Source organism: Tasmannia lanceolata, unplaced genomic scaffold, assembly GCF_043159265.1.
Source record: "Tasmannia lanceolata isolate RefF3 unplaced genomic scaffold, GAP_Taslan_0.1 ptg000029l, whole genome shotgun sequence".
Lineage (NCBI taxonomy): Eukaryota > Viridiplantae > Streptophyta > Magnoliopsida > Canellales > Winteraceae > Tasmannia > Tasmannia lanceolata.
This window is the reverse complement of record NW_027518706.1, coordinates 10,885,294-10,910,343: the sequence shown is the minus strand read 5'-3', so window position 1 is coordinate 10,910,343 and position 25,050 is coordinate 10,885,294. Positions and strand designations below refer to the sequence as shown.

General features: G+C 38.5%; 1 protein-coding gene and 1 pseudogene across 4 annotated transcripts; one reads left to right on the top strand and one right to left on the bottom strand.

Annotated features, from left to right (window-relative positions):
- Positions 1-1,617: 1,617 nt before the first annotated feature.
- Positions 1,618-21,693, top strand: LOC143859230 (uncharacterized). Of its 4 annotated transcripts, XR_013239198.1 has the most exons (8): positions 1,618-1,728; positions 11,205-11,300; positions 11,562-11,671; positions 14,458-15,000; positions 15,176-15,610; positions 15,744-16,271; positions 20,911-21,064; positions 21,165-21,693. XR_013239198.1 is itself a non-coding variant. In XM_077369927.1 (7 exons), exons 4-6 carry the CDS (start codon positions 14,807-14,809, stop codon positions 16,234-16,236), a joined length of 1,122 nt encoding a protein of 373 aa, XP_077226042.1. In that variant the 5' UTR covers positions 1,618-1,728; positions 11,205-11,300; positions 11,562-11,671; positions 14,458-14,806; the 3' UTR covers positions 16,237-16,271; positions 21,165-21,693. The 4 variants fall into 4 exon arrangements, 3 of the variants coding, with proteins under 3 accessions (XP_077226042.1, XP_077226043.1, XP_077226044.1); XM_077369927.1 differs by lacking the exon at positions 20,911-21,064; XM_077369928.1 differs by lacking the exon at positions 20,911-21,064 and having other exon boundaries at positions 11,205-11,304.
- Positions 21,694-22,324: 631 nt separating this feature from the next.
- On the bottom strand, positions 22,325-24,689 carry LOC143859044 (flotillin-like protein 4 pseudogene; annotated as a pseudogene).
- Positions 24,690-25,050: the final 361 nt, after the last annotated feature.

Sequence of the window (25,050 nt, the reverse complement as noted above, 5' to 3'; positions counted from 1 at the left end):
ATACTGGACTGTACTGGCTTACACAATACAAAAGCTGGTAATTGAAATTAGCACCTTTCATTTGGAGGATTTGGTAGGGACCATTGCAGAAGGCATTTCACGGATGGCTGTTTGCATGTGAAAGCAGCCACACATGCTCAGATTTTGTCTTATTAATTTAATTCATACAGGGAAGCCCTAATTGCGTACAATGTAGGCATGAATTAGAAGACTCCGATGTACGGTCCAATTTGAAATGGATCGTGAAGCACTTTTAATAGGGGTGCAACTCGGGTCGGGTTGAGGCCAACCCGACCCAACCCATTTTTCCAACCCGACCAGATTTCCAACCCGGCTGGGTTCAACCCGACGCAACCCGATTTGCAATTTCCTCAACCCGACCCAACCCGATTTCCAAAATCAGGTCGGGTTGACCCGATTTGATATGGTACCAACAGTTGACCACCTCAACTCAAGCCGGGTTGTTTTTGGATTTTGCGAATCAACAGTGAGTCACCAATAATCACTTTTTGACTCACAATCGGTTCTCAAAATCCAAAACAAACAGGGACTAACAATTAACAAAGGGAAATGTTATCCGCACTACTATATTTTGATGATCACACTCCTCAATTTATTAAAGTACGGTATGACCCGCACCATAAGATTATCTAAACCGTCCATTGTGGACTGTGGAAACTATTTCAATGTTGAAAAAGAAAAACACATACAGAAGATGGAACCCAAATTCGGGTTTCAGGTCGGGTCAGGTTGCCGACACCCCAAGCCAACCCAACCCGATTTCCAATTCGGGTTGATTTTTCCCATCCCAACCCAACCCGATTTGCAAAAAAACTTAACCCGACCTAACCCAAATTCGGGTTGAACCCGACCCAAGTTGCACCCCTAACTTTTAATAAGTGATCTGAATTGATCTCATGTATGCCATGTGGATGCGATCTCATCCATTAATCTGATCAACGGCTACATGTTTCATGTTTGGCCCAGTGGTATTAATCTCACCTTGATCAGATTATCTTGTCCCTTCAATCCATAAGCCTTGTTTTAGAATTTTGACAAGAGAAGCATGTGAATAGGACCTTTTGGATCGCCAACTCGGGTAGGCTAACCCAACTCGAGGAACCCTTTTTTCCAACCTAAAACTGACCCGACCCGATTTCCAACCCAACCAGCTTCAACCAACCCGACCTGACCCGAGTTTTTAAGCTTACAAAAAAAATTGATTAAAAATGTCAAATTTCACTCGGGTCGAGCTGCCCAAACCCTAACTCGACCCGAGCCCCAATTTTCAACCGGGGTTGAGAAAACTCAACGCTGAACCCGACCCGAGTTTTTTTCGGGATGAACCCGACGGGTTCACCTGACCCGAGTTGCACCTACAAATCAACGGCCTAGATTACAGTTACACTACTCCTTGTGGGACCCAAAAAGGATCTTTGCAATGGTCTCGAATGTGACTTTCTATCTTCTTAGACACATGTTGGAGTCACTGCTTGCAACACCATCGACTGGTACGCAACCAGATCAACGGTCTAGATCCCCAACCAGTGTGCCACGTGTACGGACTGTATGTATCCTAATAGGCAGCAAAATCCTCTCTCTCTCTCTCTCTCTTCTCCACAACGAAAACCATGGCTTCATGCTTTTGAAGCTCGATTAAGGGTCGCTCGCTAGGGTTTCTAGAATCTTCGATCCAGAACCCATTTCTTCTTCTTATCTCTCTCTCTGGTAACTCAATTTCATCTCTACTTTCCTTTGAATTGCAATGTTCCCTTTCTTTTCTCTTTTTGAAATCGATTCTTCAATATTTCTTCTTTTTATATACGAATTTTCTTTTCTTCTGGATTCTAATTCTTAACTCTCTTCTAATGGATGCTCTATGATTGCCAGCCATTTTTTTGATTGGATATTGATAGGTTTGGCTTGAAATTAGGGTTTGTTTTTCATCGAGTACAATTCAAAGAAGAAATGATTTCTCTTGCTTCTTCCAGCCATGTCTGAAATTAGGGTTTGTTTTCTTGTCCAAGGTATTCGTTTTGGTTTGTTGTTGTAGATGATGAAGAGATTATTGATACATTTTGGTCATTACCAAAATGATGATACCATTTCAAAAAAATGATGATACCATTGAAATACATACTGAAACAATGGCAAACCCTTTGAGATGATCCTTAGTTGTAATAATGGATTACATAGTAATCCAATAGAAATGAAAGAACCTCGAAATTACCAAATCAGTGCATGTTGGGCTTGCTTGATGTTATATGGCTCCTTGCAGGATGATGTTGGTCTGTCCAACAAAGATCATGAAGTTGTGTGTTTGATTTATATATAAACTCACCCTGAATCTCACCATTAATGACTGTGCAGTTCATGTTTATTTGGTAGAGTGGTCAATGATGGATAGAAACCTTAGTCATTTGTACGTGAAATTTCGGCTGAGTAGTGTAATTTTGTTCAAAATCATACTTCAATAGGTGTAACTTAGCTGCTAGGTGGCCCTTGTAGTGCTTGATCAGTGCATCCAATTTCATCTTGACATTGTAAATTCGTCTCACTTTGTTTCTTTCCACGAGGGGGAATGGCAACATATCACTAGTGTGATTTCATTGAAGGTCATGGAACTATTTCTATATGATCTCTTGGCTATAAGCATGCAAAGATTAAATAATTGATAGGCTTTGAACTAGGGAAATTGTTCACATGTAAATGGGATAACGATGGGAAAGGTATGATGAGTTAATGACGAAGAGAAAATAAAGTAATGGGGGTCTGTCCTTAAATTGATCCAGAGGGATACTTATTTAGTGATGCTACTGATATCTGACAGGCAAAAGCGAATCAACCATTGGAGGAGAGGACATAGTTAAGGTAGCTGTGATTGGACTGTCCATGACTAATAAAGGGGGAATAGGTTACCATTCAAAAAAAAAAAAGAAAAAGAAAAAGTGGGGTTGAACTCCTATAGAACAAGGTTCTCTATTCGATTGGGTGGCTCCCAACAGATTGATCAATGGACATTCTTATCCCATGTATCCGATGATGAGATATGCATCTAAGAATTCACATCTATAGAAGACGAGTTTGATGGAGGAAGTGGAGTGAATGACTTAAGAGGATCAATGAACTAGTGTGCAGAGAAGGAACTAACTCTTGAAAGACAAATTTCCTAGAGATAAACAAGTCTTTGATATTTGTGACATTTGTCCATAGTAGTGGTAGCCCTTTTGGTGAGACGAGTGACCAAGGAAAATTTATCGAACATTTTTTTATCATAAGTAAAAGGAATGACAAGAAAGTGCAATATAGACATACATGATAGCTAGGATAGAATGTAGTGAGATGCTCAACAAAAACATACAAATAGTAACAGGAGGAGGCATTAGATTAATGGGATAGACAACATTAAGGGAGATCTGAACCCAAACGTCATGAATGACATGCATATTGGATGTAATGGTAATTTCTTTTAGTAATATTTTGAGTACAGAGGCGTTAATGTTGGAGATTGATATTACATTATTAGAGATGGTCTTGAAAGGCCATGGAGAGACACACTCTCCTTTAAGTGCTTTGATCGAGTCCCAATGTTGGATCTGTCGAAGAGATTGCAAGCCTTTATTTTGTAGAAAGACTCAGATTTTTGCCTCATAAAAGGAAAAAAAAGATCTATGTTTGGCAAGAAAATCTTTCAATGAAGGTAATTCAGGAAAGTCTAAAACAGAGGTAATTTGGAATAGAATCCCTAATGAAAAGGGGTAAGAGAAGGATCTACACATTAGAATTCAGTATAGAAAATGGATTTTTGTGGAAAAAGGATAGGCTTCTCTAGCTGGCAGTTCTTGCATGTAGGGTGCTTGGGGGAGTTATGAAAATGTGAGCCGTTGAGTTTGTTTAGAAAGGCAATGATGAGGGCAGACGTGAGGATCACCCAATCAATGATGGCACTTATGAGCATTAATGTTAGATGTTTCCTAATTATTTGCGATGCAAGAGGAGAGTGAGTGTGGGTGGAGCAAAAAGTTAAGACCAAAGATGACGGTGAACCGTACACATCGAGCCAATGATGATCCTAGAGACAACACTGTAAACTGGAATGAGTTTTAATTGTCAATTATCAAAAAATTGTGTTTTATCTCTCCTAGGATACGGACAAAGGCTAAATTTGGTTTCTAATGGTCTGATTTTTTTTGTTAGAAAATGCTTTGTTGAGTTGAGTCAAGTTGAGAATGCTTGTCAAAGTAAAAAGAAATATTAAGAAATAGCACTGCAATGGACTAAGTGGGAATTTTTCTGTTTTTTTTTTTTTTTTTTGAAATGGCAAGTCAACTACATTAAAAACAGGGAAGACCGAGAATTTTTCTGTTTTTTCTTTTGCCTTTTTCTTTCATGGTATAGGCATGCATTTGGATGCTTTCAACAATACTTTCCATGAGGACGAGTTTCATCAACTATTGGGAGAGAGTGAGGGGGGCAGGTTCAATGCAACATGATGTGATGGTCCCGAATGAAAATTTCTGGATACTCGATGTTGTTATTAATTCCTTTTCCTAAGTCAAATATATTTAAGTTATTCAGTCTTGTTAAAGTATATGCCGTATTGTAATGGTATAGGTGGGTCCTATGAGATACCTGTAGGCACATCCACAACTTGGATTTTGGGAAATGCAGAATTATACTTTTGCCCCCTGTCTATATATCTGTATTTGTATTTGGGCATCATAGGCTTGTCATGATGATTAAGAACATAACTAACTGGTTAACTTTCAAAATAGAGCAGATAAAATTTCATGGAAATATTGATTGATTGGAGAGATGGATTGAAGAACCCACTAGTAGGAATATGTTCTCTGTCTCATTCATAATGAAAGATGGTTTCGTGCTTGCCATACACCAATATGAAATTGCTGTTATATGCTAGGCTAAGAAAACAGATAGCAAAAACTAATGAAATCAATTGAGGATTATCCCTGGCTACTAGCCAATGTAGTGGAAGAAGCATTGGACCTGCTTTCTGAGACACAAGTATTGTTTAGCCACATTGGTGGTTGAGAATCTTGAGATGCCAAGTATGAGGCGAATTTATTGTTGCATAACGATGTCAATTGATTTGCCCTCCTGGTTGGGGACAAGTTCTCATTGGTGGCCTTGGAGAGGATGTATATATCAGCATGTTGTATATTATTTTGGCACCCATGTTCAGCTCGTTTGGGGAAACCCTCTTTTCCATTTTTGTTTTATGTCTACTGCTATTAAATATCACCTTTACTATTACCATTAAAAAAAAATATCACCTTTACTATACAAAATAAATGAATAATAAAATGTGTTACGGAATTGCCAACAATATATTGTGTGAACTCTAACTATCATATCTTACGTGACTATTTGGGCCTTATATAGAGCATACTTCAACTACTAATATGATACGGAACTGAGTAGTTATTTTTTTAATTATCAGCATGTTGTATTTTATTTTGGCACCCATGTCCAGCTCGTTTGGGGAAACCCTCTTTTCCTTTTTTGTTTTATGTCTACCGCTATTAAATATCACCTTTACTATTACCATTAAAAAAAATATCACGTTTACTATACAAATAAATGAATAATGAAGTGAGTTACGGAATTGCCAACAATCAGTGTTGCATGGATTCAGATTTGCGTGTCGGGATCCGACACGGATTCGAGGTGTCGGATTCGGCAAATCCCCAAAAGTAGGATTCGGATTCGGTAATTTTTAAATAAAATAAAATTTTCAAAATTTAAAATTGAAATATATATATCTGTGTGTGTGTGTGTGTGTGTGTGTGTGTGTGTCTATATATATATATATTCATGAAAAATTTGAGGTAGAGGGTTGATGCGAGTTTTGTATTTAGAGAGTTGAAGGAGGAAGGGGGTCGATGTTCGAGGGTCGAGGCGCTAGGATTTTTATTAGAAGTGCATGGGTTGTGCTTTCATATAAAAAAGTTAAGAAAATACATTTAAAGGGAAAATATACAGGATTCGCATTTCAAAAGAGACAACGATGAATCGGATTCGCCGGAGAAAACAAGATTCATGCGGGACACGGCTACGACAAGAATCCGGGTGTGTCCCACGTGAATTCATGTCCATTTGGATGCGGAGACGTGTCGACACGGATTCGGCATAGGGGGCAAAGAATCCATGCAACATAGCCAACAATATATCGTGTGAAACTCTATCATATCTAACGTGTATATTTGGGCCTTATATAGAGCATACTTCAACTACTAATGTGATAAGGAACTGAGTAGTTATCTCTTTTATGCCGAGTTGTATCATTTATTCAATTGGTGTTTTTAATCACCGAAGAAAATGTAATATTCAATGATTATTACTCATATTTGCCCGGATTATTTGGAGCCCCTAACACATTAACCTTCTTGGTTGCGTGCCTCTTCATGCTACAGTGTATTCCCTTGATTTATTTCTGTAACAGTATAAGAAAGCCAAAAACGAGGGTGAATAGTGGAATGGTGGTAAGTAGTGTTTGGTTTCGTGGTAGTCCTCTCAGAGAGTAGTGGAAAACGTAGGTGTGTCATTACCAATATAGAGAGAGATAGGGAAGAGAGGGAGAGAAAGAGCGAAAGAGAATAGGACAAGACCTTTTCCACCACTCTTCTACCAAAATTTTATCATTTTTGTAGAATTTGGTTGGAAGATGAGAAGAGGGGGCATTAGTGTCACATGGGCGCCACATGGGAAAAAAAGGCAATGATGATGTCTGAAACATGTTGGTGAGTCAAGTGGAGTTTCAATACAATATTGGCAACCAAACAAGGAATCAACATTCATTGGCATTTGAAATTCCAATGAATGCCGAGCGTTTGTGCAACCAAACAGAGCCCAGGGAGATTGCTCCTAGGTAGAGTGTTACTTGTGAAGGCTACCATAGCAGCACATCCAATTTACTTTGTGTCCAATTATATGATTATTTCCATTTTTTATTATGCTAAAAAATTGCAGCAGAACTTTCTTTGCGGTTGATGTTCTCAAGTGAAAAGGGTCAATTTAGTCAACTGGGATGAAATTGGTGCTTCTAAGGGAGAAGGGCCCTGCCATTTGAAAAAAAAGAAAGGGAGACACATGCTTTTAATGCCTACTTCGTAAATGGTGGTGGAGGATCATCAGCTCGAAATTAGCTGATTCTTGTTTTTTAGAGCCAAAAAGGGAAAGGTGACCAGCACCTGTGTTTTGGAGAGTGGAAAAGGTTTTAGAGTTCAACAAATATTTAAGATTCAGAGCGTTTAAAGATGAACACAGTTCTTTTTCCTGTGTGGAGAGACCTCCATGATGATTGCGGGGATGATGGCGAAGTTATTGGCCGGTTTGGGTACTTTAATCTATGTGATTTTGATGGTCTTGTTATTGAAGCGGTGATAGAGCATATGCTTCTTGTGACAAATCTTATATCAAGAAGAAGATGAGATTGTCCCAATGAATAATGCACAGGCTGGTACTAGCTTTGTGAAGCCATATATAAGGGAGCCGCTGGCGCGAGTGCTTCCAGGGTGGTACAATATTACTAGCAGCTGCAGGACCCAGTATGTCAATAAAAAGAAGGAATTGGTTGATTGTTCTCTGATTGTGCGGCTACTAGTGAAATAATTGTGATCTTTGGGTTTTTCTGTATTGTCTTTTATCTTGTGAGTTTTGGTCTTTTGACACATGAGAGACTTATGATATTGAAGTAATTTAATTTTGATTTTGGTTACTTATGTTCAGGCCAATGATACTTCAGGATTATGCTCTGGTCTTAACTCGGTGATGATGTGTAGTATATGCCATATGTTCAGCATGTGAGGGAAATGCCCCGGGTACCGAAGTTAGCGGACAGAGAGGGCGGCGGGTGGGTAAGGTAAGTAATGTTTTTGAAGAATTTAATCCCTTGATTGTCATAGTATCTGTTCCTCTATAGTATGGACGGACTCTTCCGAAGCAACAAGAAAGAAGGAATCAATCGATTTTATGGGTAGTACTATCAGCAAAGGATATCGTAACAACTATGGCGAATACGTTTCTCTTGCTTGAACAAGAATAGTTGATTCAATAGCTGCGGTTAGGCCTTTAGACTCTTCCTACTGTCAAGCTACTACAGGCGTGCAACCCTCTCATAGCCATCTCTTTAGATCTGACACAATTTTCATTGTTTAACATGCATACCTTTCTTAGTACATGTCTCTTCGATGATTAGGTAATCTCTCCATCCCTAGCCTAGGCTGTATTCCATCCCCGGCTTCTAATAAACTATCCCTTCTCAGTCCTCGCTTTCTCTTGAACAAGGGAAGGGCAGCATAGCATTAGCTTCAATTGAACAAGCTCAACCTTGAAAAAGAAAGGTGGTAGGCCGAAGAACCGCTGAACGCTTCAACTTGGCCACTGAAGAATGACTGAATCCGATGAAGTCAGCGTCACTTGGACTTTCGCCGATTGAATCCATATTACGTTACGCAACCAAGTCACCGTCACTGGTACTTTGACTAGACTATAGGTAGGTCTCAGTCGATGACGTATCGCTTCATTCTTAAGCCAAGCCCCAGCAACTCCGGGTCGACCTAACGTTGATACGTGGATGAGAGCAGGACGCTATATTGTTTCAAAGTAGGGCTTTACTAGCCTTACTACGAAAATCAGTACATATAACATTTCAGTGCTTCCATAATTATTACTTTATGGGTCTTCCTGTTATTCTTCTGATTTTTAGTTTGAACTTTCGAATAATTCCTTAGGAAAAACGTGAAAATCTCAGTAAGTGTAACTTCATTGGTGTTGTCTAAAGTTGACTCAGCCCATGTTTCAAGATTATAAGCCTTGCTCTGAAGTCCATAGTCATTACTCCAAAACCCTACCTGTATCAGGTTTTCTGGTGGCCAGTTTGTTCATTATGCTTCATGTGGCCTTGAGTAGTTGATATTAGTTTGGAAGGCTAGGATAAGTGGTTAAAATCAAGCATGACTATAGTCTGCTTCCCACCAATCCTTCATTGTTGTGTCTGTGGTAAGGTTCTATGACCACTATCTAATTTCGAAATGCTTCCCATTTTGAAATTTACCTCATCAAAACTTCTCTGCCTCCGAGATTATCGTGCGAGATAGGAATTGTTTCATAAAATTAAGGATGGAACTGCAGCATTCCTGCAGAAGACATTTCCCTTTGGAAAACAGGATTTTCTACTGCGTGATTGGAGATGCCCTAAATATGAATACCACAATTTCAAAAGAAGACCGTTACGAACCCAAATCGGTTCACAACAGGATTGATCTTCTTAGAGGAAAGATCAGCCTCTTGTCCCACTTCGAGGGAAGGGTCAAGTCCTCCTTTGTGTGTAAAACACAATTTCTGGGATAAATTTCTTCTAGATTGCTTTACAATGGAACGTAATGAGTGCTTATATAGAACAGTCAAAGTGATTAACATAGAAAGAGATCGAGATAAATGTAGATATTGATAAATCAAAATTATCCTAATCTAGATCAATATACTAATCTATCATAACTACTAAATCTATCAGATCTTGTGAGATCCAATCTTATTCTCTAACCCATACCATACAACTAATATAAAAAACCAATTTAATTTATTCTACTATAAGTGGGACCAATGTAGGCACGTACCAAAGACTTGCTTTCTGATGATGACGGGCATGAAGCATGAAACCCAAAATAGGAAATGGTCGGAAGGTAACACTACAGAAGCGGTGGAAGAGACACATAGAACACATGCCCTCACAACCCTATGCATGTTTACCACACTTCAAATGGGCATGGCATGTTTAAGGACCTCTATGCGAAGATGGGACATGTGTCCAGGAAGCCTGTCCTGAATTTTCGCAATCAAGTCTTAGATTCAACAAATCTGGTGATTTCCATTAATTTTTTTTGGGGGGTATGGCCTTAGTCGTGATAGGCAGATGTAACCTTGATTAATGACATCAACCACAATCTGCGAGTCTGACTCAATCCAGATTTGATCAATTTCTTTTCTCTTGGCCATACTTATCCATTGATAGATAGCACAAATTTCTAGCGCATGTATCTCATCGACATCAACATTTAGAGAGAATATTTTGGCTTTAGAGTCTCTGATTATGCATCCTATTCCAGCTCCTCCCGTTACTAGAGACGCATCAGTGTTTAGTTTGAAGCTACCTTTATAGTGTGGTTTGAAAAAATGGACCCCAAATTATTAGACCATAATTTCCTTAATGGAACTCTTAATCTAACAGATAAGGAAGTCGATGTAGTGCTCGAGGTGCTTTGTAAAAGCTCTAATTAAGGCTGAATTAAAGGTTGTTAGACAAGAGGGGGGAGACCTAAGGGAAAGAGATTTAGAAAACTGCCCCACCGTTGTCTCTCTTTCCTAAAGAAAAAAAATCAACCTCGACAGGGAAGAAACCAAGAAAAATAATGAAGATGGGGATATCCGAGGAACGTAATTTGTGAGGATCAAGATACAAGTAATATAAGTTTTCTATAACTTTGAGATCTAGTTTGCAAAAGAAGGCGGATGCGGATAAGCTTGCAAAAAAAGGCGCGGTAAGGAATGACAATCATCTCAGGTGTCGCTCCAACCTCCGAGTAAAGGAGCAGATAGAGCAGTAGGTGGCCTTTAGCGCAGTATTTCTGCATGGAGAGTAATTTTTTAGCCGAATCTATATAGCTCTGTAGTTTGGCGTGGTGTGACTTTATTGTAAACGGTGGGTCATCTTGTCCCCATATCTGTAGTTGGTTTTTTTCATCAATAAAAGTTACCTCTTTTAAAAAAATGTTATAGAAGTTTTCCTTTAAAGGATAACATGGTCGTGTCGAAACGAATTCAACGGTTGAAAAATCTCTGGCTTCAATTTAATCCTGTACGCCAAATTCTCTCATCGGGTTCAAGATGAAGCCGCCAAATGCTTCATTTCTTAAATGATTGACATGTGGTATGTGAAAGGACAAAAAAAATACTAATGAGTGGTATGGAATTTAATGTGATGCTTATTCTATTTCTTAAATGATCGTTAGATAATATTGAATTGATTTTGTGTATAGAATTATTTTTTTGTTGCCTAGGGCTTCGAAAATTTTACACTCCCATGAATACAACCAATCTTGCTATACTTTTTTCAAAGACTAATGTTTCAAACAATAGTCACCTTCTTTTGTTGCTGAATGGATCTTTCTGTATCTTCTTGCCAGTTTTATAATCTTGATGCCCCGGTTGCGGAATGCTGTTCTTGCCACAGGCTTGGTAGTCTTTGCAGCTGCTGGCTTGTCATTTCCTTTCTTCATGGCGTAAGTAAGACTTTAACCAAGGTTTTAAATTTTGGTTTCGGTTTCAGTCTCAGCCAAAAATGAAATTTCGGTGGTAATTTCGGGTGAAATTTTTCGGGCGAAATTTTTAAATTTCGGCCCTGGCCGAAATCCAAAAAAATAAAAAAAATAAAAAAAAATGGTTTCGGTTTTAAATTTCTGTCCCGACTGAAATTTCGGATTTCGGCCGAAATTTAAAACCATGGTTTTGTGTTCTTCTGATATTTGTGGTTGGTTTTGAAGGACGTCAAGGACGAAGCCTGTGATAGATTCCTCAAAGCCTTTACCACCGCAGGCAACTTTCCGAGGCCCATATGTGAACACTGGCTCCCGCGACATCGGACCAGATCACGGTACTTACCCAAAAAATTGATATTTCTTTTGAATCATCCACCAAAAATTTGATAAATTTTTTTATTTAACCATGGCTTGCTAAGGTAGATTTAGCTGTAATATGGTTCTCATAAACCTGAGAAATATATACACCCATTAGCTTATGTATCTGGTTAAATCCAACTTCTTTTTCTATTTATTACCAAAGGGATATATGTCGATTTTGCTTCTTCTTTTTCCTCAGTTTAATTTCTGTTCTTTTGATCTCTAAGCCAATAAAAACATTGTGCAATGAAAAAGACAACAGCAAGAGCTATGTATGAACATGATGTTGGGACCCGGGTAGAACTCGCCCTCAAAAGCTAGCTATTAAGGGGACTAGGGGAGGGAACCCATTCCCTTATTAGCCCATCCACATCGTTACACTTTTCCGATGTGGGACTATTTTGCTTTCGCGTGGAACCCCCCAACGATCTCCCCCTCCACGTGGAAGCACCATGGACAATCTCACCCCTCCCCGCGGCTAGAACGTGGGAACTTCAAGATCTTCCCCGAGGGATATTTCCATCCTCGGAGGCTAAACCGGGGTTACCGAGATCTTCCCCGAGAGATATTCCCATCCTCGGAGGCTAAACCGCGGTTACCACGTGTCCGGCTCTGATATCACTTGTTGGGACCCGGGTAGAACTTGCCCTCAAAAGCTAGCTATTAAGGGGAGGGAGCCCATTCCCTTATTAGCCCATCCACATCGTTACACTTTTCCGATGTGGGACTATTTTGCTTTCACGTGGAACCCCCCAACACATGATTCATGCCGAAATTTATGAATCTTAGGACAAAATTATGAGTTCACTATCACAACAGAACCTTGGGTCCGGTAAGTTTGATGAAGACCATTGATTTGGTGGATCCCATGAGCAATCTTTTGATCTTGGTACCACGATACATGCATGATTGATCTGCAAGATCAACACCTTTGTGTTTGGGTAGTGAATTCATAAATCTCTACTTTGTAAAATAAATTCCAACTTGTCATCAAGAATTACCACGATCAACAAAATTTTGACTTGAAAAAAAAAAATATTTCCATGAATTATGAAATATAATAATTTCTAAGAAAACACATTCCATGAAAAATAAAATTCAATGGACTAGGAAACAAGGAAATTTTTCTAGTTTGAAAAAATAATCCATGGAAAATGAGTTTACCAAGCACTGGAAAGTTGATTTTCCATGAAAATGACTTGAACCCAAGACCTTTTTTGAATTAACAAAATCTCTCTCTCTCTCTCTCTCTCTCTCTCTCTGCTATTTCTGTAAACCCTAATCACTTTCTCTGTGATTTCTGTAAACCCTAATCAAGTTCTCTGTGAATTGGGTATGTTTCTTTTCTCTCTTGTTAATTCAACGCTGTTTCTATTTGTACAACGACTGATTCTCTCATCTTCATTGGGTATTTTCTGCCCTTTCTCTTGTTTTCTAGGGTTTTTTGAAAGTGCGATGATAAATTTGCACTCCCTGTAGGATAATTTGCTCCCCTTTAACGTGAATTGAGATAAAAAAGCGTTAAAATCTGCCACAATTCACGTTAGCGGTGCGAATTTATCGTCGCCCTTTTTGAAATGGAAATTGTTTTTTAATCTTCCTTTCTCCTTTCTTTTCTTGGTAATTTAGGTTTTCTTTTTGATTTCTTATATAAATCTTCCCTTACTCCCTTCTTTTCTCGGTAACCTAGGAATTTTTATATTTTCATCAACTGGTATTTGTCTCTGTCTCATTAACTTCATAAGGAAAGCTGCAAAACAGAGGATTCTGCATTGCCCTTGTTTCTTTTGAATCCTCTGTTTAAACAGTAATATATTATTATTATTATTATCTCATTTTAATCTTATCCTTTTCCATTTCCTATTTGATTTAGGCCCATTTTAACAAATCACAGTTAATGATGATAAACATGCTCACTAATGATGATAAAGTTTGTATGGTATTGTTTTTGTGAAACATCGGTTCTTATGAGCAACAAACAAACATTTTATTAGACTTAATAAATTTATGGGTTTTCAAGATGAGCTATTTTATTGGTGTCCATGCATATTATCCTTGGAGAGACTAGCATGAAAAACCATAGTTGGGGCCTACCTATTTGATGATCCAAACTATTCATCTTCTAGGCCCAATTATGGGTAGGCCATGCCCCAAAAATGTCCCTAACTGGACGATCCGAACCCTTCGACATGTGTAATTTTTGTGCTTAATTTGGACTTGTCCCTTTCTATTTTCGGACTATCTATTTATAGGCCACAAATTGAAGGGTTACCATATGTCACATAAATTGTTATTTTAATTTCATGACACAAAAAGTAATGATATGGGATGCCTGTTTCTCTAACTTCCCATTTGTTTTCTCAGGGCTCCTAAACCCCCACTAAACATTCTGTTTTGATTTTCAGATTAAAGTGATTAGCTGATAATGGGTTCATCAAATGATTATAATACGTCTATATAAATTGTTATCTTAAATTCTTGATACAAAAAAAGTAATTATATGGGATGACGGTTTCTCTAACTTTCCATTTGTTGTCTTAGAGCTCCTAAACCCCCACTAAACATTCTGTTTTGATTTTCAGATTAAAGTGATTAGCTGATAATGGGTTCATCAAATGATTATAATATGTGTACATAAATTGTTATCTTTTAAATTCTTGATACAAAAAAAGTAATTATATGGGATGCCGGTTTCTCTAAGTTTCCATTTGTTGTCTTAGAGCTCCTAAACTCCCACTAAACATCTGTTTTGATTTTTCAGATTAAAGTGGTTGGCTAATAATGGGTCGTAGAAGAATAGAGATTCAGAAAATAGAAGACAAGCAGCGTCGATATGTTTCATTTTCGAAGAGGAGAAAGGGTCTAATTAAAAAAATTAGTTGTTTAGCATCAACTTCTGGTGCAGAGGTGGCTATGGTTGTTTTCTCAGAAGGTGGAAGAGTTTTCCTTTTGGAAGCAGTTCTGTAGATGATGTTGTAGAGAAAGTTCTTCGATACCCAAATTATGGTGACAAAGAGGATATCTGCGAGGCTGATTTACAGAAGTTACATGACAAGCTTGTAAATGAACTTCAAGCCGAAACCAAGTTGGGAGAGGATCTTCAGGCTATAATGAGAAATAAGAAGAATTATAATGAAGACAACTCTTTAATGTGCAGTGACTTTACAGCACCATGCAATGCATTGTTTTACTCGATGCACGATAAAGAAGTGATGGCCCTAAGTGGTTTCTCTCCGGAGAAAATCCATTTAGATACATTTCCTACTGAGATGGATTATGCTGCACCTTTACCTTCACAGAAAAGGTAAAACTTATTCATTTGCTTTTTATAACTTATTTATTTACTTTTTTGGCGTTCATTCTGTACTGAAATTCACATTGTCAACGAATTCTTATGGCCCTATATGATTAAGCACTCTTATTAAGTGTTTTATTTTTTTACTTATAATATTTGAAAGTCTTATATCTTTGATGTGCAGTGATTGTACAACACCCTGCAATACATCCTTTTACTCAATGAACGATAAAGAAGTGATGGCCTTGTATGGTGACGAAGATGACATGTGCGGGGCTGATACATTTGCTGCTCAGATGTTTCTTGAACACAAAGACTATGGGGACAAAGATGACATCCTTGAGGCTGATTTGCATAAGTTACATGACGAGCTTGTAAATGAGCTTCAAGTTGCAACCAAGTGGGGAGAGGGTCTTCAGTCTACAATAAGACATAGGAAGCATTATACCGAAGATAATGGGTTGATGTCTAGTGATGGTACAACTCCTTGGAATGCATCTTATTACTCAATGCGCGATAATGAAGTGATGACACTGAGTGGTTTCTTCTCGGAGAGAACCAATGTAGATAAATTTCCTGTTGAGATGGCTTATACTGTACATTTATCTTCAGGGAAAAGGTATAACTTATCAATTTATTTTTTTTATTTCATTCAGTACTGAAATTCACATTGTCAACAAATTCTTATGGCCCCATACGATCAAACTTCTTTTTCCTTATAATATTCTAAATATTATATCTTTGATGTGCAGTGACTGTGCAATACCCTGCAATGCACCTTTTTACCCAATGCACGGTGAAGAAGTCATGACCCTATATGGTGATGAAGATGGCATGAGTGAGGTTGATAGATTTGCTGCTGAGATGATTCTTCAACACCCAGACTATGGTGACGAAAATGACATACACAAGGATGATTTACATAACTTACCTGACAAGCTTGTAAATAGTGACGAAGATGACATGCGTGAGGTTGATAGATTTGCTGCTGAGATGATTCTTCAACACCCAGACTGTGGTGACGAAAATGACATACACAAGGATGATTTACATAACTTACCTGAGAAGCTTGTAAATGAACTTCTAGCTGAAACCAAATTTGGAGAGGATCTTCAGAAGCATTATAACTGGTTAAATTACAGTGATTGTACAGCACTTTGCAAGGCATCTTATTACTCAATGCATGATAATGAAGTGATGGCCCTAAGAGATTTCTCCTCGGAGAATGCCCATTTTTCCTGCTGAGATGACTTATATTGCACCTTATCTTCGGGCAAAAGGTATAACTTTTACTTTTTCGATTTCATTCATTTCTGAAATGCATATTATCAACCAATTATTTTGGCCATATATGATCAAACTTTTTTGTTGAGTGTTTTAATTTTTCCTTATACTGTTTGAAAGTTTTTTTTCATTAATAATTTAGATGTTCAAATTTTCCGAACTAGTGTGTCTCAGTAGGTCAACACTATAGCCTTTATTATCACCTTACTTTCCTGCCGTACTTTCTGTTATGATCATTCTAAAAGTTCTTTGCTGTGGTTGAGAAAGTGATAATTGAGGGGGGAGAACCAAACAATGGTAAATTAGCTTGTGTTGGAGCAATTTCTTTAGAAGCTAATGTAGTATAATTTGCAGTGATGCAAGGATGATTTAACATGTGCAAGAATTTGAATTGTGATGATCTAGATGCTGGCTAGAGAACTCAACACACACACCCCCCCCCCCCCCCCCCCCCCCCACACACACACACACATCACCTACCAATGTAGGAGTGCTTGAGGAGTAACTGTTGTGAATGGCTCAAGGAAGACTGATGAGAAATAGTTTCTTGGCTAAGTGTGGTTAAACCGCCAAGTATCTTACTCCCACCAGGATTTGAGGAGGGTCAAAACTGTCAATTTCAAATGAACAGAAGCAGCTGATGACCAGTGAGATTTCAGCCAGGTTATGCTTCAATACTCATTGCAATTAGGAACTGAATTCAGAAGACTGAACTATGTGTCAAGAGGGAGATCAACATTACAATTCAAACCTGAGAACGACTCTCGGTCTGTGGGTGACCTGACCTATAATGGATGAACAATTGCTGTTCTCAAGGCTCGTTACTTTAGGACAAATCGTTCATTACAAATTTTAGCAACAAAGAATTCACTCGGGTCTAGAAATCCTAGGTGACTTCATATCTTCATTCCTGAAGGTTTTAATTTCTGAGTTTTTCTTTTTTCTTTTTAGCTTCAATTTGGGAGTGTCTTGAATTTGGTGGTGCTGAAACTGTATAATTCCTCAGTTGATTCAGCAAGTGAACTGTCATTCTAGTACACAGGTCTAAATTTTGACGCAGATCAGATCTAACACTTTTGCTACCACTTTCGGTTTGTTTCAATACGAGACGTGGATATTCCATAAATTGTTTTGGCCTAAGCATTCTCATCAACAAGTCAGATCGTCTCAGATCCAATTCTGCACTTTCTATAGCGGCTCAACTTCTTTAGTGATTTGAATTTAATCTTTGTAATCCTCGAGTTTCTTTGTATTCGAAGACACTAACATCCTGTAGCTAAAAACCAGTTGGTATAAGATTTATTGTCCACAAAATAAGGCTCGAGCAGAAACTTATAAACTGGTTCAGTTTCCATTCGCAGATCTGCTTTCCTTCACTTAGGCCATGTCTGGCAGTCAGATTTTTTTTTTCGTGATAAACCAGTGTCTTGAAGTGGTGAAAGAGGAGTAGGGCGGGTGGGAGAAAGAGAGTTTTTAGAGGGCACGATTGAGATGAGGGTGAGAAGTGGCTTAAAATCAGGAAAAAGTCGATCCTGTTTTAGCCACTTCTCACCACTTGGAGACACCAGTTTCCTGATTTTTATTTCCTAATTTCTAGCCACTTCACCCACGCTACCCCTCTCTCACCACTTTGAGACACCAGTTTATCATGAAAAAAAATCATCGTAGCCAAACATGTCCTTAATTTCATCCAAATTTCAGGAAGTTGTAGGAATTAGACCAAGTAGGAATGTGCACTTACATATCTGGTTATTAAAGAGGCAAATCAACCTAAAATCACAAACTCTCCTGATTTCCAGCGACCTTGGCCGCAGCACCACATGTTTCAGGACTGTTCCTGACTGCCTTTGCAGTTCTTCCATGAAAAGGCCTTTGGAATGATCATGGATCTTGTGTGGCGATGCAGGATCTTCAATTCAGAAGTAAATCCTTAGGATCTTCAATTCAGAAGTTGATCCTTGATTCTAACAAGGAATAGTGTGTCAATTAAGAGAGAAAGTTGTAAAGTTCAGCTTGTAATCCTCCCCCTTCCATGCCTTTGCAATTCTTCCGTGAAAATGCCTTTGGAATGATCATGGATCTTGTGTGGTGATGCAGGATCTTCAATTTAGAAGTAGATCCTTGATTCTAACAAGGAATAGTGTCTCAATTAAGAGAGAATGTTGTAAAGTCCAGCTTGTAATCCTCCTCCTTCAATGAGAATTAAAACATTGAACTCTTCACAGGGGAGAAAATTCCCTCCAAAACTCAAACCTAGATCTAAGACCTAATTCTCCATTCAAATTAAAAAATAAAGTTAATTAGGGGGGTGTGTCTGAGCTGGTATACTTGGGGCACATCATCGGCTCATCCGGAGTCAAGATAGATCCTGAGAAGACGAAATCTGTCCGGGAATGGCCAATCCACGTGATTTATTTCATTTTCCACGTTTGATAAAATAGTTTCCGAGGAAACTAAAAGAACACCACAAATATCAGTTTCCGCGGAAAAATACAGGGGTTTCCCTGGAAATCCAACGGGAAAGGAAACAAGAGAACACAGCATTAAAAAACTGACCTCTTCTGTGGCAACAAAATCCCGACCAGGTTCTGTTTGGGAAGGTGTTGGCTCGATGCGAGATCGAAACCAGAAAGAAATCGGTTCCTTCACCGTTCTACCGCCTTTGTGTGGAGAACCCTAACCCTAGACCTGAGGCTTTTCAATATTCACCGGACGCTGATAAATTCGCCCCCCTCTAAGATGCATTTGTCCCTTTGGACCTTTTTCTCCTCTCTCTGTGGGGCCCAACAATTAAATGGTTTAGATCTATCAACAAGGTGGGTCTCACTGTTTTTCTTTTAAAAAAAAAGGGAAATTTGTTCGATCTGTTTTTTATTTTCTGTTGGTTAGGGTTTTTTTATTAGGATCTTGATTGAAGGGATGTGATAGGATATAATTAGGAACAATTCTAATAGAGAGCTGTGCAGATTTTCCTCAATTGTTAGGTCTCCTAATAAGATTTTCCTACTAAATTGTTAGGTTTATGATACGTGCTTATTATGGTGTATATGATTTAGTTTTAAGTAGTTATTGTAGGATTATGCATTTTAGATTTGTGGGGTTGGTTACTTGTTATGTGTCATTTAAATGGGTAAATGGGTTGATGATGTGATACTCTCTTTGTATTTAAGTTCTTTATTTCAATGAAATGGGAACCTAACAAGAGCCAGGATTTGAGCCGGGTAGATGCCTTTCACCTTATTCATGAAATTTTTCTAAAGGATTCATTTAGCCGACCCCAACTAGTTTGGGACAAAGGCTTTGTTGAGTTGACTTGAGTATTTCAATGAAATGGGAGAAAGAATTTTACAGCAGCAGAGGAAACTTTGTTTAGGAGAGTAATGGTTCCTCTCGAATTGAACTTTTAGGAGGTCCGGTTGCCTAGAATCAACCTCTCTCTCTCTCTCTCTCTCTCTCTCTCTCTCTCTCTCTCTCTCTCTCTCTCTCTCTCTCTCTCGTTTTAATTTTGTTTATTTGTGTTTCGGCCAATTGGGCATGTGACGGTTTCCTTATATTTTTGGGTTTCATTTTCTCTCGTCGATATGTTTTCGTTTCGTTCATTGTGAATTTTGTTTCCCGGAGTTGACGCGTGATTCGTGTAGGGTTTTGGATTTATAAGTATTTTTTTAAGTCTTATGATTAGCTGAATTTCTTAATCTATCGTGATCTTGTGTTATCCAGATCTCTTTCAGTTTGGGATATTCTGACCAATTGTGTTGTTTGTAGAGAGTATTTTCTTCTAGGGAAACCTGTCTCTTGGTTTGTAGTTATCTTTGCAATGTGATAGCTTGGGATACCAATCATAGCGGAGGGCCTTGGAGACTACAGAACATTATCGACGAGATACGAGATCTGGTTAGATGTCTAAGACCACATCTTGCTCACAGGAGAAGGACGGCCAATTCAATGGCAGACCCTCTAGCCAAAGATGGGGTGTGTGTGACGGGAACAAATGTCATGTGTATTGTAAATCCAGGGTCTTTATAGGCACTCTACTGTCAGATCTCTCTTTTTTTGCTTATGTACTGGGACATCTTGTCCCTCCTTCTGATTCAATAAAATTCTTTGTTAATTTTCAAAAAAAAAAAAAGGTTAATCCAAACTCCTTTGACTCTCCCAAGTTATGACCACGTAAACTAAGTACTCATCCTTGTCAACAAAGTAGTCGGTTACGTCATGCCAAGTTGACTAGGATTTGCTTTGGCCACATTTTAACCCACATCCATGTTTTGAGACACCGAGAAATATGCCTCGAAACGGTTATTTGATCGAGAAAAACAAAAGCAAAACATAAAAATTTAAACAGTCAAGAAATTTTCATTATGATTTAGTATCTGGCTATCTGCAGTTCTTATTTCAACTTTGATGAAATATCTTGAATTCATGAGTTTTGATTTTGAGGAATTCATTTTTTTTATCGTTTTGTTGAGTATCTGGATAATTGTATTTTTTCTTCTTTCTGCTTTTTTCTGTATTGACCATCTCGGCTCCCTTTTCTTAATATAATTGCCATGATTCAAGGAAAAAAGAAGTATTTGGATGCATCTCTGTTCTTATTGCTGTCTTGGTGATACAAAGGTTTCATCTTCTTTACAGAGTCATGTACAATTCTCTCTTTTAGGGCACTGTCCATGGGTTGATTATTCTCAACCTCATATGTCAAATCTACCGAACTTGCGAGCATTTTATATCTGCTTAGACTAATTACCAGGGACCCCATCCGCCACCACCTCACACACACAAATTTTGTGTAGGTTGGGTTGTTTATTTCCACATAACAAGATGCAGTTCATTTTTCTTATTGTTATTATTATTTTTTTGATAAGTTCATTTTTCTTATTTTGATATAGCCATTCTTCGCCAAGGTTATCTTTGGTCATTATCCATCTCTCATGGAAAATCAAACTGATCTTTAGAAAGCCCACCTAGCTGCATGTGAAGTGCCTTCGACACAATTAGCTGTCTAGATCTCGTGATTTGCCTAGTTAGTCAGAGAAGTTATAAAAGCATTGTAGTCCCTGCAAATTATATTACTTGGGAATTCCTTCCGCAAATCATTCACTAGGAATTCCAGGTAGTGAACTCAAAAGCATTTGATCATTTGATTGAAGTGGCTCTGTATCTCCCACTTCGAAGTTAGAAGAGAAGTAGTTGTGATCATGTGATTGGGATAGGCTCAGAGAGAGTTCATTTGTTGCCCTTCGAGTACCATGATCCATGATGTTAAATACAATTAGGATGTAATCCAATGTATTTTCTAGAGGGGAACATTGTTAGAGGTGGAAAAGTGTTTGATGAGAGGGTAAGCAGATGAAAATTTGCTTATATTTGATTTGGCATTATAGTTTTAATAAATTTGTTGTGTACTTCTTTGTGAAAGACCCAATTACACCAAAAGCATAGGATGACAGAATTGGTGGTATTTAACCATCTATACTTCAACCAACCAAACACCCCCCACTACATCTGCACTATACTTAAGGCCCTGTTTGTTTTGGATTTTGGAAATCGATTGAGTCCCAGACTGATTATTGGACTCAAATTTATGTTTAGCTTTGAGTACAATAAACAGTTTTGGACTCACAATCGGATCTCAAAATTAGAAATAAACAGGGCCTTAATGTAGCTATAAAGAGAATTTAAATTATTTTTACTAGTTAGACATGTTTTTATCTATCATTATCAGCCCTCATTTTATTCCTATCCACTCACTGGCTATTATTACATTCCCACTCAGCAACTTTTAATTTCTAGCTGTTTTTTTTTTCGTTCTAAAATAACTTCCACTCAGTGCATTCGTAATTCCACTAGTATACATCCAGCCAACTAAATACAGAAACTCTTAAAAACCCAACTAAAATAGCAACCAAGTAGAATCAAAATCTAGAGAACATGCTACAAAAAATGTAGAAAAGATGCAAACTAAATTTCTACTCTTTTGTTCTTCTATATCAAGATAAGAAAGAAACTATCTGACTAAACATTTAACTCCCACGAAATCAATAAAAAAATGAAAAATAAAATAAAATAGCTGATGAATCATTAATCATTCTGATGAATCTTCTAGCGTGCCCATCCATGCCGGAGGCAGCATTCCCGTCTGCTCGTGCACGGTCTTAAATAATGGCGGTAACATCTTATACACGCCCGCCACTTCACTCATACCACCACCCGCAACCTCACCGCCATTGCCATTAGTCCAAACACTGATCTTTGGTTGTAATCCTTGTATGGCCCCAGCATTGATCTTAGCCATCTCTTGAAACAATCCCCCATTGATCATCAAGTAATCCCTCAAGTTCGCATAATTTCCATCTAAAGCCTTGAGCAATGTGTTAACATAGACGCCCTGTGCCTGCGCGAGTGCCACTACTCCCTCTGCCTCCTTTTGCTTTGCGTAGAGCTCCCCTAAAGCCGTTTGCTGATGAGCGAAGAGGGCTGCCTCTGCGGCCACTCGGTGGGCTTCGGCCTCCTTCTCCCTCTGATAGAGCTCTGCCTCTGCAGCCTTTTGCTTCTTGTAGAGTTTCCAATTTGCCTCTTGCACCTGCTTTTTTATAAACAAAATTCAAAGATGAAGGAGGTATTTGTATACAAGCTAAGAAGGGCTCTATATGCAAATAAAGTTTTGTAAAGCTAATAATTGTTACAAGGCCCTTCCAAAAACCCAGCTGCAAGGGCGCCCTTCCGTTTAGCACTCTATTTGCAAATAGAACATTGAGGTCTCTTTGGAGGCCATTACTATATCATCTACTTATACATCTATACTATACTTACAGCTTACTTTTATATAGCAAATAAAAAGGCAGTGATATTTGCACTGCAATTTATGTTTCAATAATTGTACAATCTCAACTTGTCTTTTCATTTTTTATTAGCTTTTACGAGCATATTGGGAACTATAATAACTTTTGATCACTGATTAAATAACAAAAGACAAGCTGAGTTTGTGCAATTATCACAACATGGTAGTACCAATATAAATAGCATTAAAAAAATCCATAGAGAACTGAAGAGAAAAGGTAACAGGGGTGGTTGACTAGAAAGGGTGGAACATAATTTCAGGCCCGGTATGGATTGCAGGAAAGTTTAGAAAGGGTGGAACATAATTAACCAGAATCATATTATTCACCTCTGAATCATGGAACGAAAAAACTTAACCAAGAAAAATAACTGCATCAGAAATTTTTACTTGCAATCCAAACAGAGCTACTAATTTTATTCTTAAGCAACGGCCTCGGTAGGTTGGGAAGAAGACAAACCAAAAGGGGAGGAAATAACAATATCGAATGATAAATTAACAAAATCATACTTACCTTGGTCTCATACTCAAGAGTAGCCTTGCTAAGAAACTCAGCCTTTAGCTTCTCTGTCCGAGTTAAAGCATTCCTACTCTCCACCTCCCTCTGCAACTCAGCCTCTCTAATCGCCACCGCCTTTGCGGCCTCAACCTCCGCCATCTGTGCCTGTTGGGCCCACGAAGCCTTCTTCGTCGCCAACTCAGCATTCATCTTTGCCACATCAGCCTCCCTTTGGTTCTCAAAAATCTCTACCTCAGACTTCACCTTAATCTCCTCTTTCTTCCCTTCCCCTTGCCTATTCGTAGAGAAAATCTTTGTCTCCGCATCAATCTTCGCCGCATTCTGCTTGGTCTGCCCCTCCCTTAGCTTAGACCCAATCTCCCCTTTCATCCTAGCCTCGGCCACATCCACCTTGGCTTGGTTCGCAGCTTCCATCTGGGTCTTTTGCCCCAAGTAAGAAAAGTACTCATGGCCTTGAACATCCACAAGTTGCTTAACATTCGCGTTATAAATCAACAACCCAAATTGGTTCAATTCGAGCTGGACTTTCTCAAGAACTTTTTGTTTGAATTCTTTGGTACCTGTTAGAATATGTGAGATCTTCATCAGCATGCATTAGATTAGAAGATTTGACAATTTTATTGTAATCAAACGTATATCAATTTTTAATCCACATATGTTTGAGAGAGCATGTTAGAGCATGTTACCTTTGAAAATTTGGTCCATGGTCATGGACGCGGCGACGACACGGGTCCCGCCTTCAATTACGCCTTGAACGAGCTCCGTGACATGCTTGGAGAGCTTGTTATGGGAGGACATGAGCTTGGCGTATTTGAGAAGGCTTTCATGGTCCTCGACCCGCGGGCCAATGGTGAAGACGGCGGGGAGGAGGAAAGGTAGCTTCTCCACGCTCATGGCTTGTACTTCGATGGTATAATTTACTGGGGAGATTTCGATGACAGTATACGATTTGCCGGGAAGGACCCATGCTTTCTTGGCTAGCTTGATATCCTTAATATTGAAACCAGTGATGACTAGGTACTCACTAGCCTTGGCTACTTTGTACCACCACACCATGGTTGGAAGATGAAGAAGAAGAAGAATAAAAGGTGATGTGAAGATGTGAAGGACAAGAAGAAGGGAACAAGAAGGTGGTTTCTTAGATGGAGAGTGAAGAACGTCTAGGTTTGTTATATTTTTTTTGTTTGATACACGACCCATATTTATAGAATAAAACCCGTACTCTCCCACGTTTCCTCTTTCTATTTAAACTCCACCGCTAATCTAACTAGAATCAGGCTTCCCAACTTAACATAACTCTTACCATGTTTCCTAATAGAAGGAGGACTAAGAAACCAAAAGGAAAATAAGAAACCGCCCATCACAAAACCGGTTGTGGATAAGTCTCTTCTCTGATAAAGAATTTCTGATTGTGGGG

Bases quoted from the DNA above. Each gene is read 5' to 3' on its own strand.
- LOC143859230 (XM_077369927.1), top strand. From the start codon at position 14,807: ATGAGAAATAAGAAGAATTATAATGAAGACAACTCTTTAATGTGCAGT. The intron at 15,001-15,175 runs GTAAAACTTATT...TTTGATGTGCAG, and splicing joins CCTTTACCTTCACAGAAAAG to TGATTGTACAACACCCTGCA. The intron at 15,611-15,743 runs GTATAACTTATC...TTTGATGTGCAG, and splicing joins CATTTATCTTCAGGGAAAAG to TGACTGTGCAATACCCTGCA.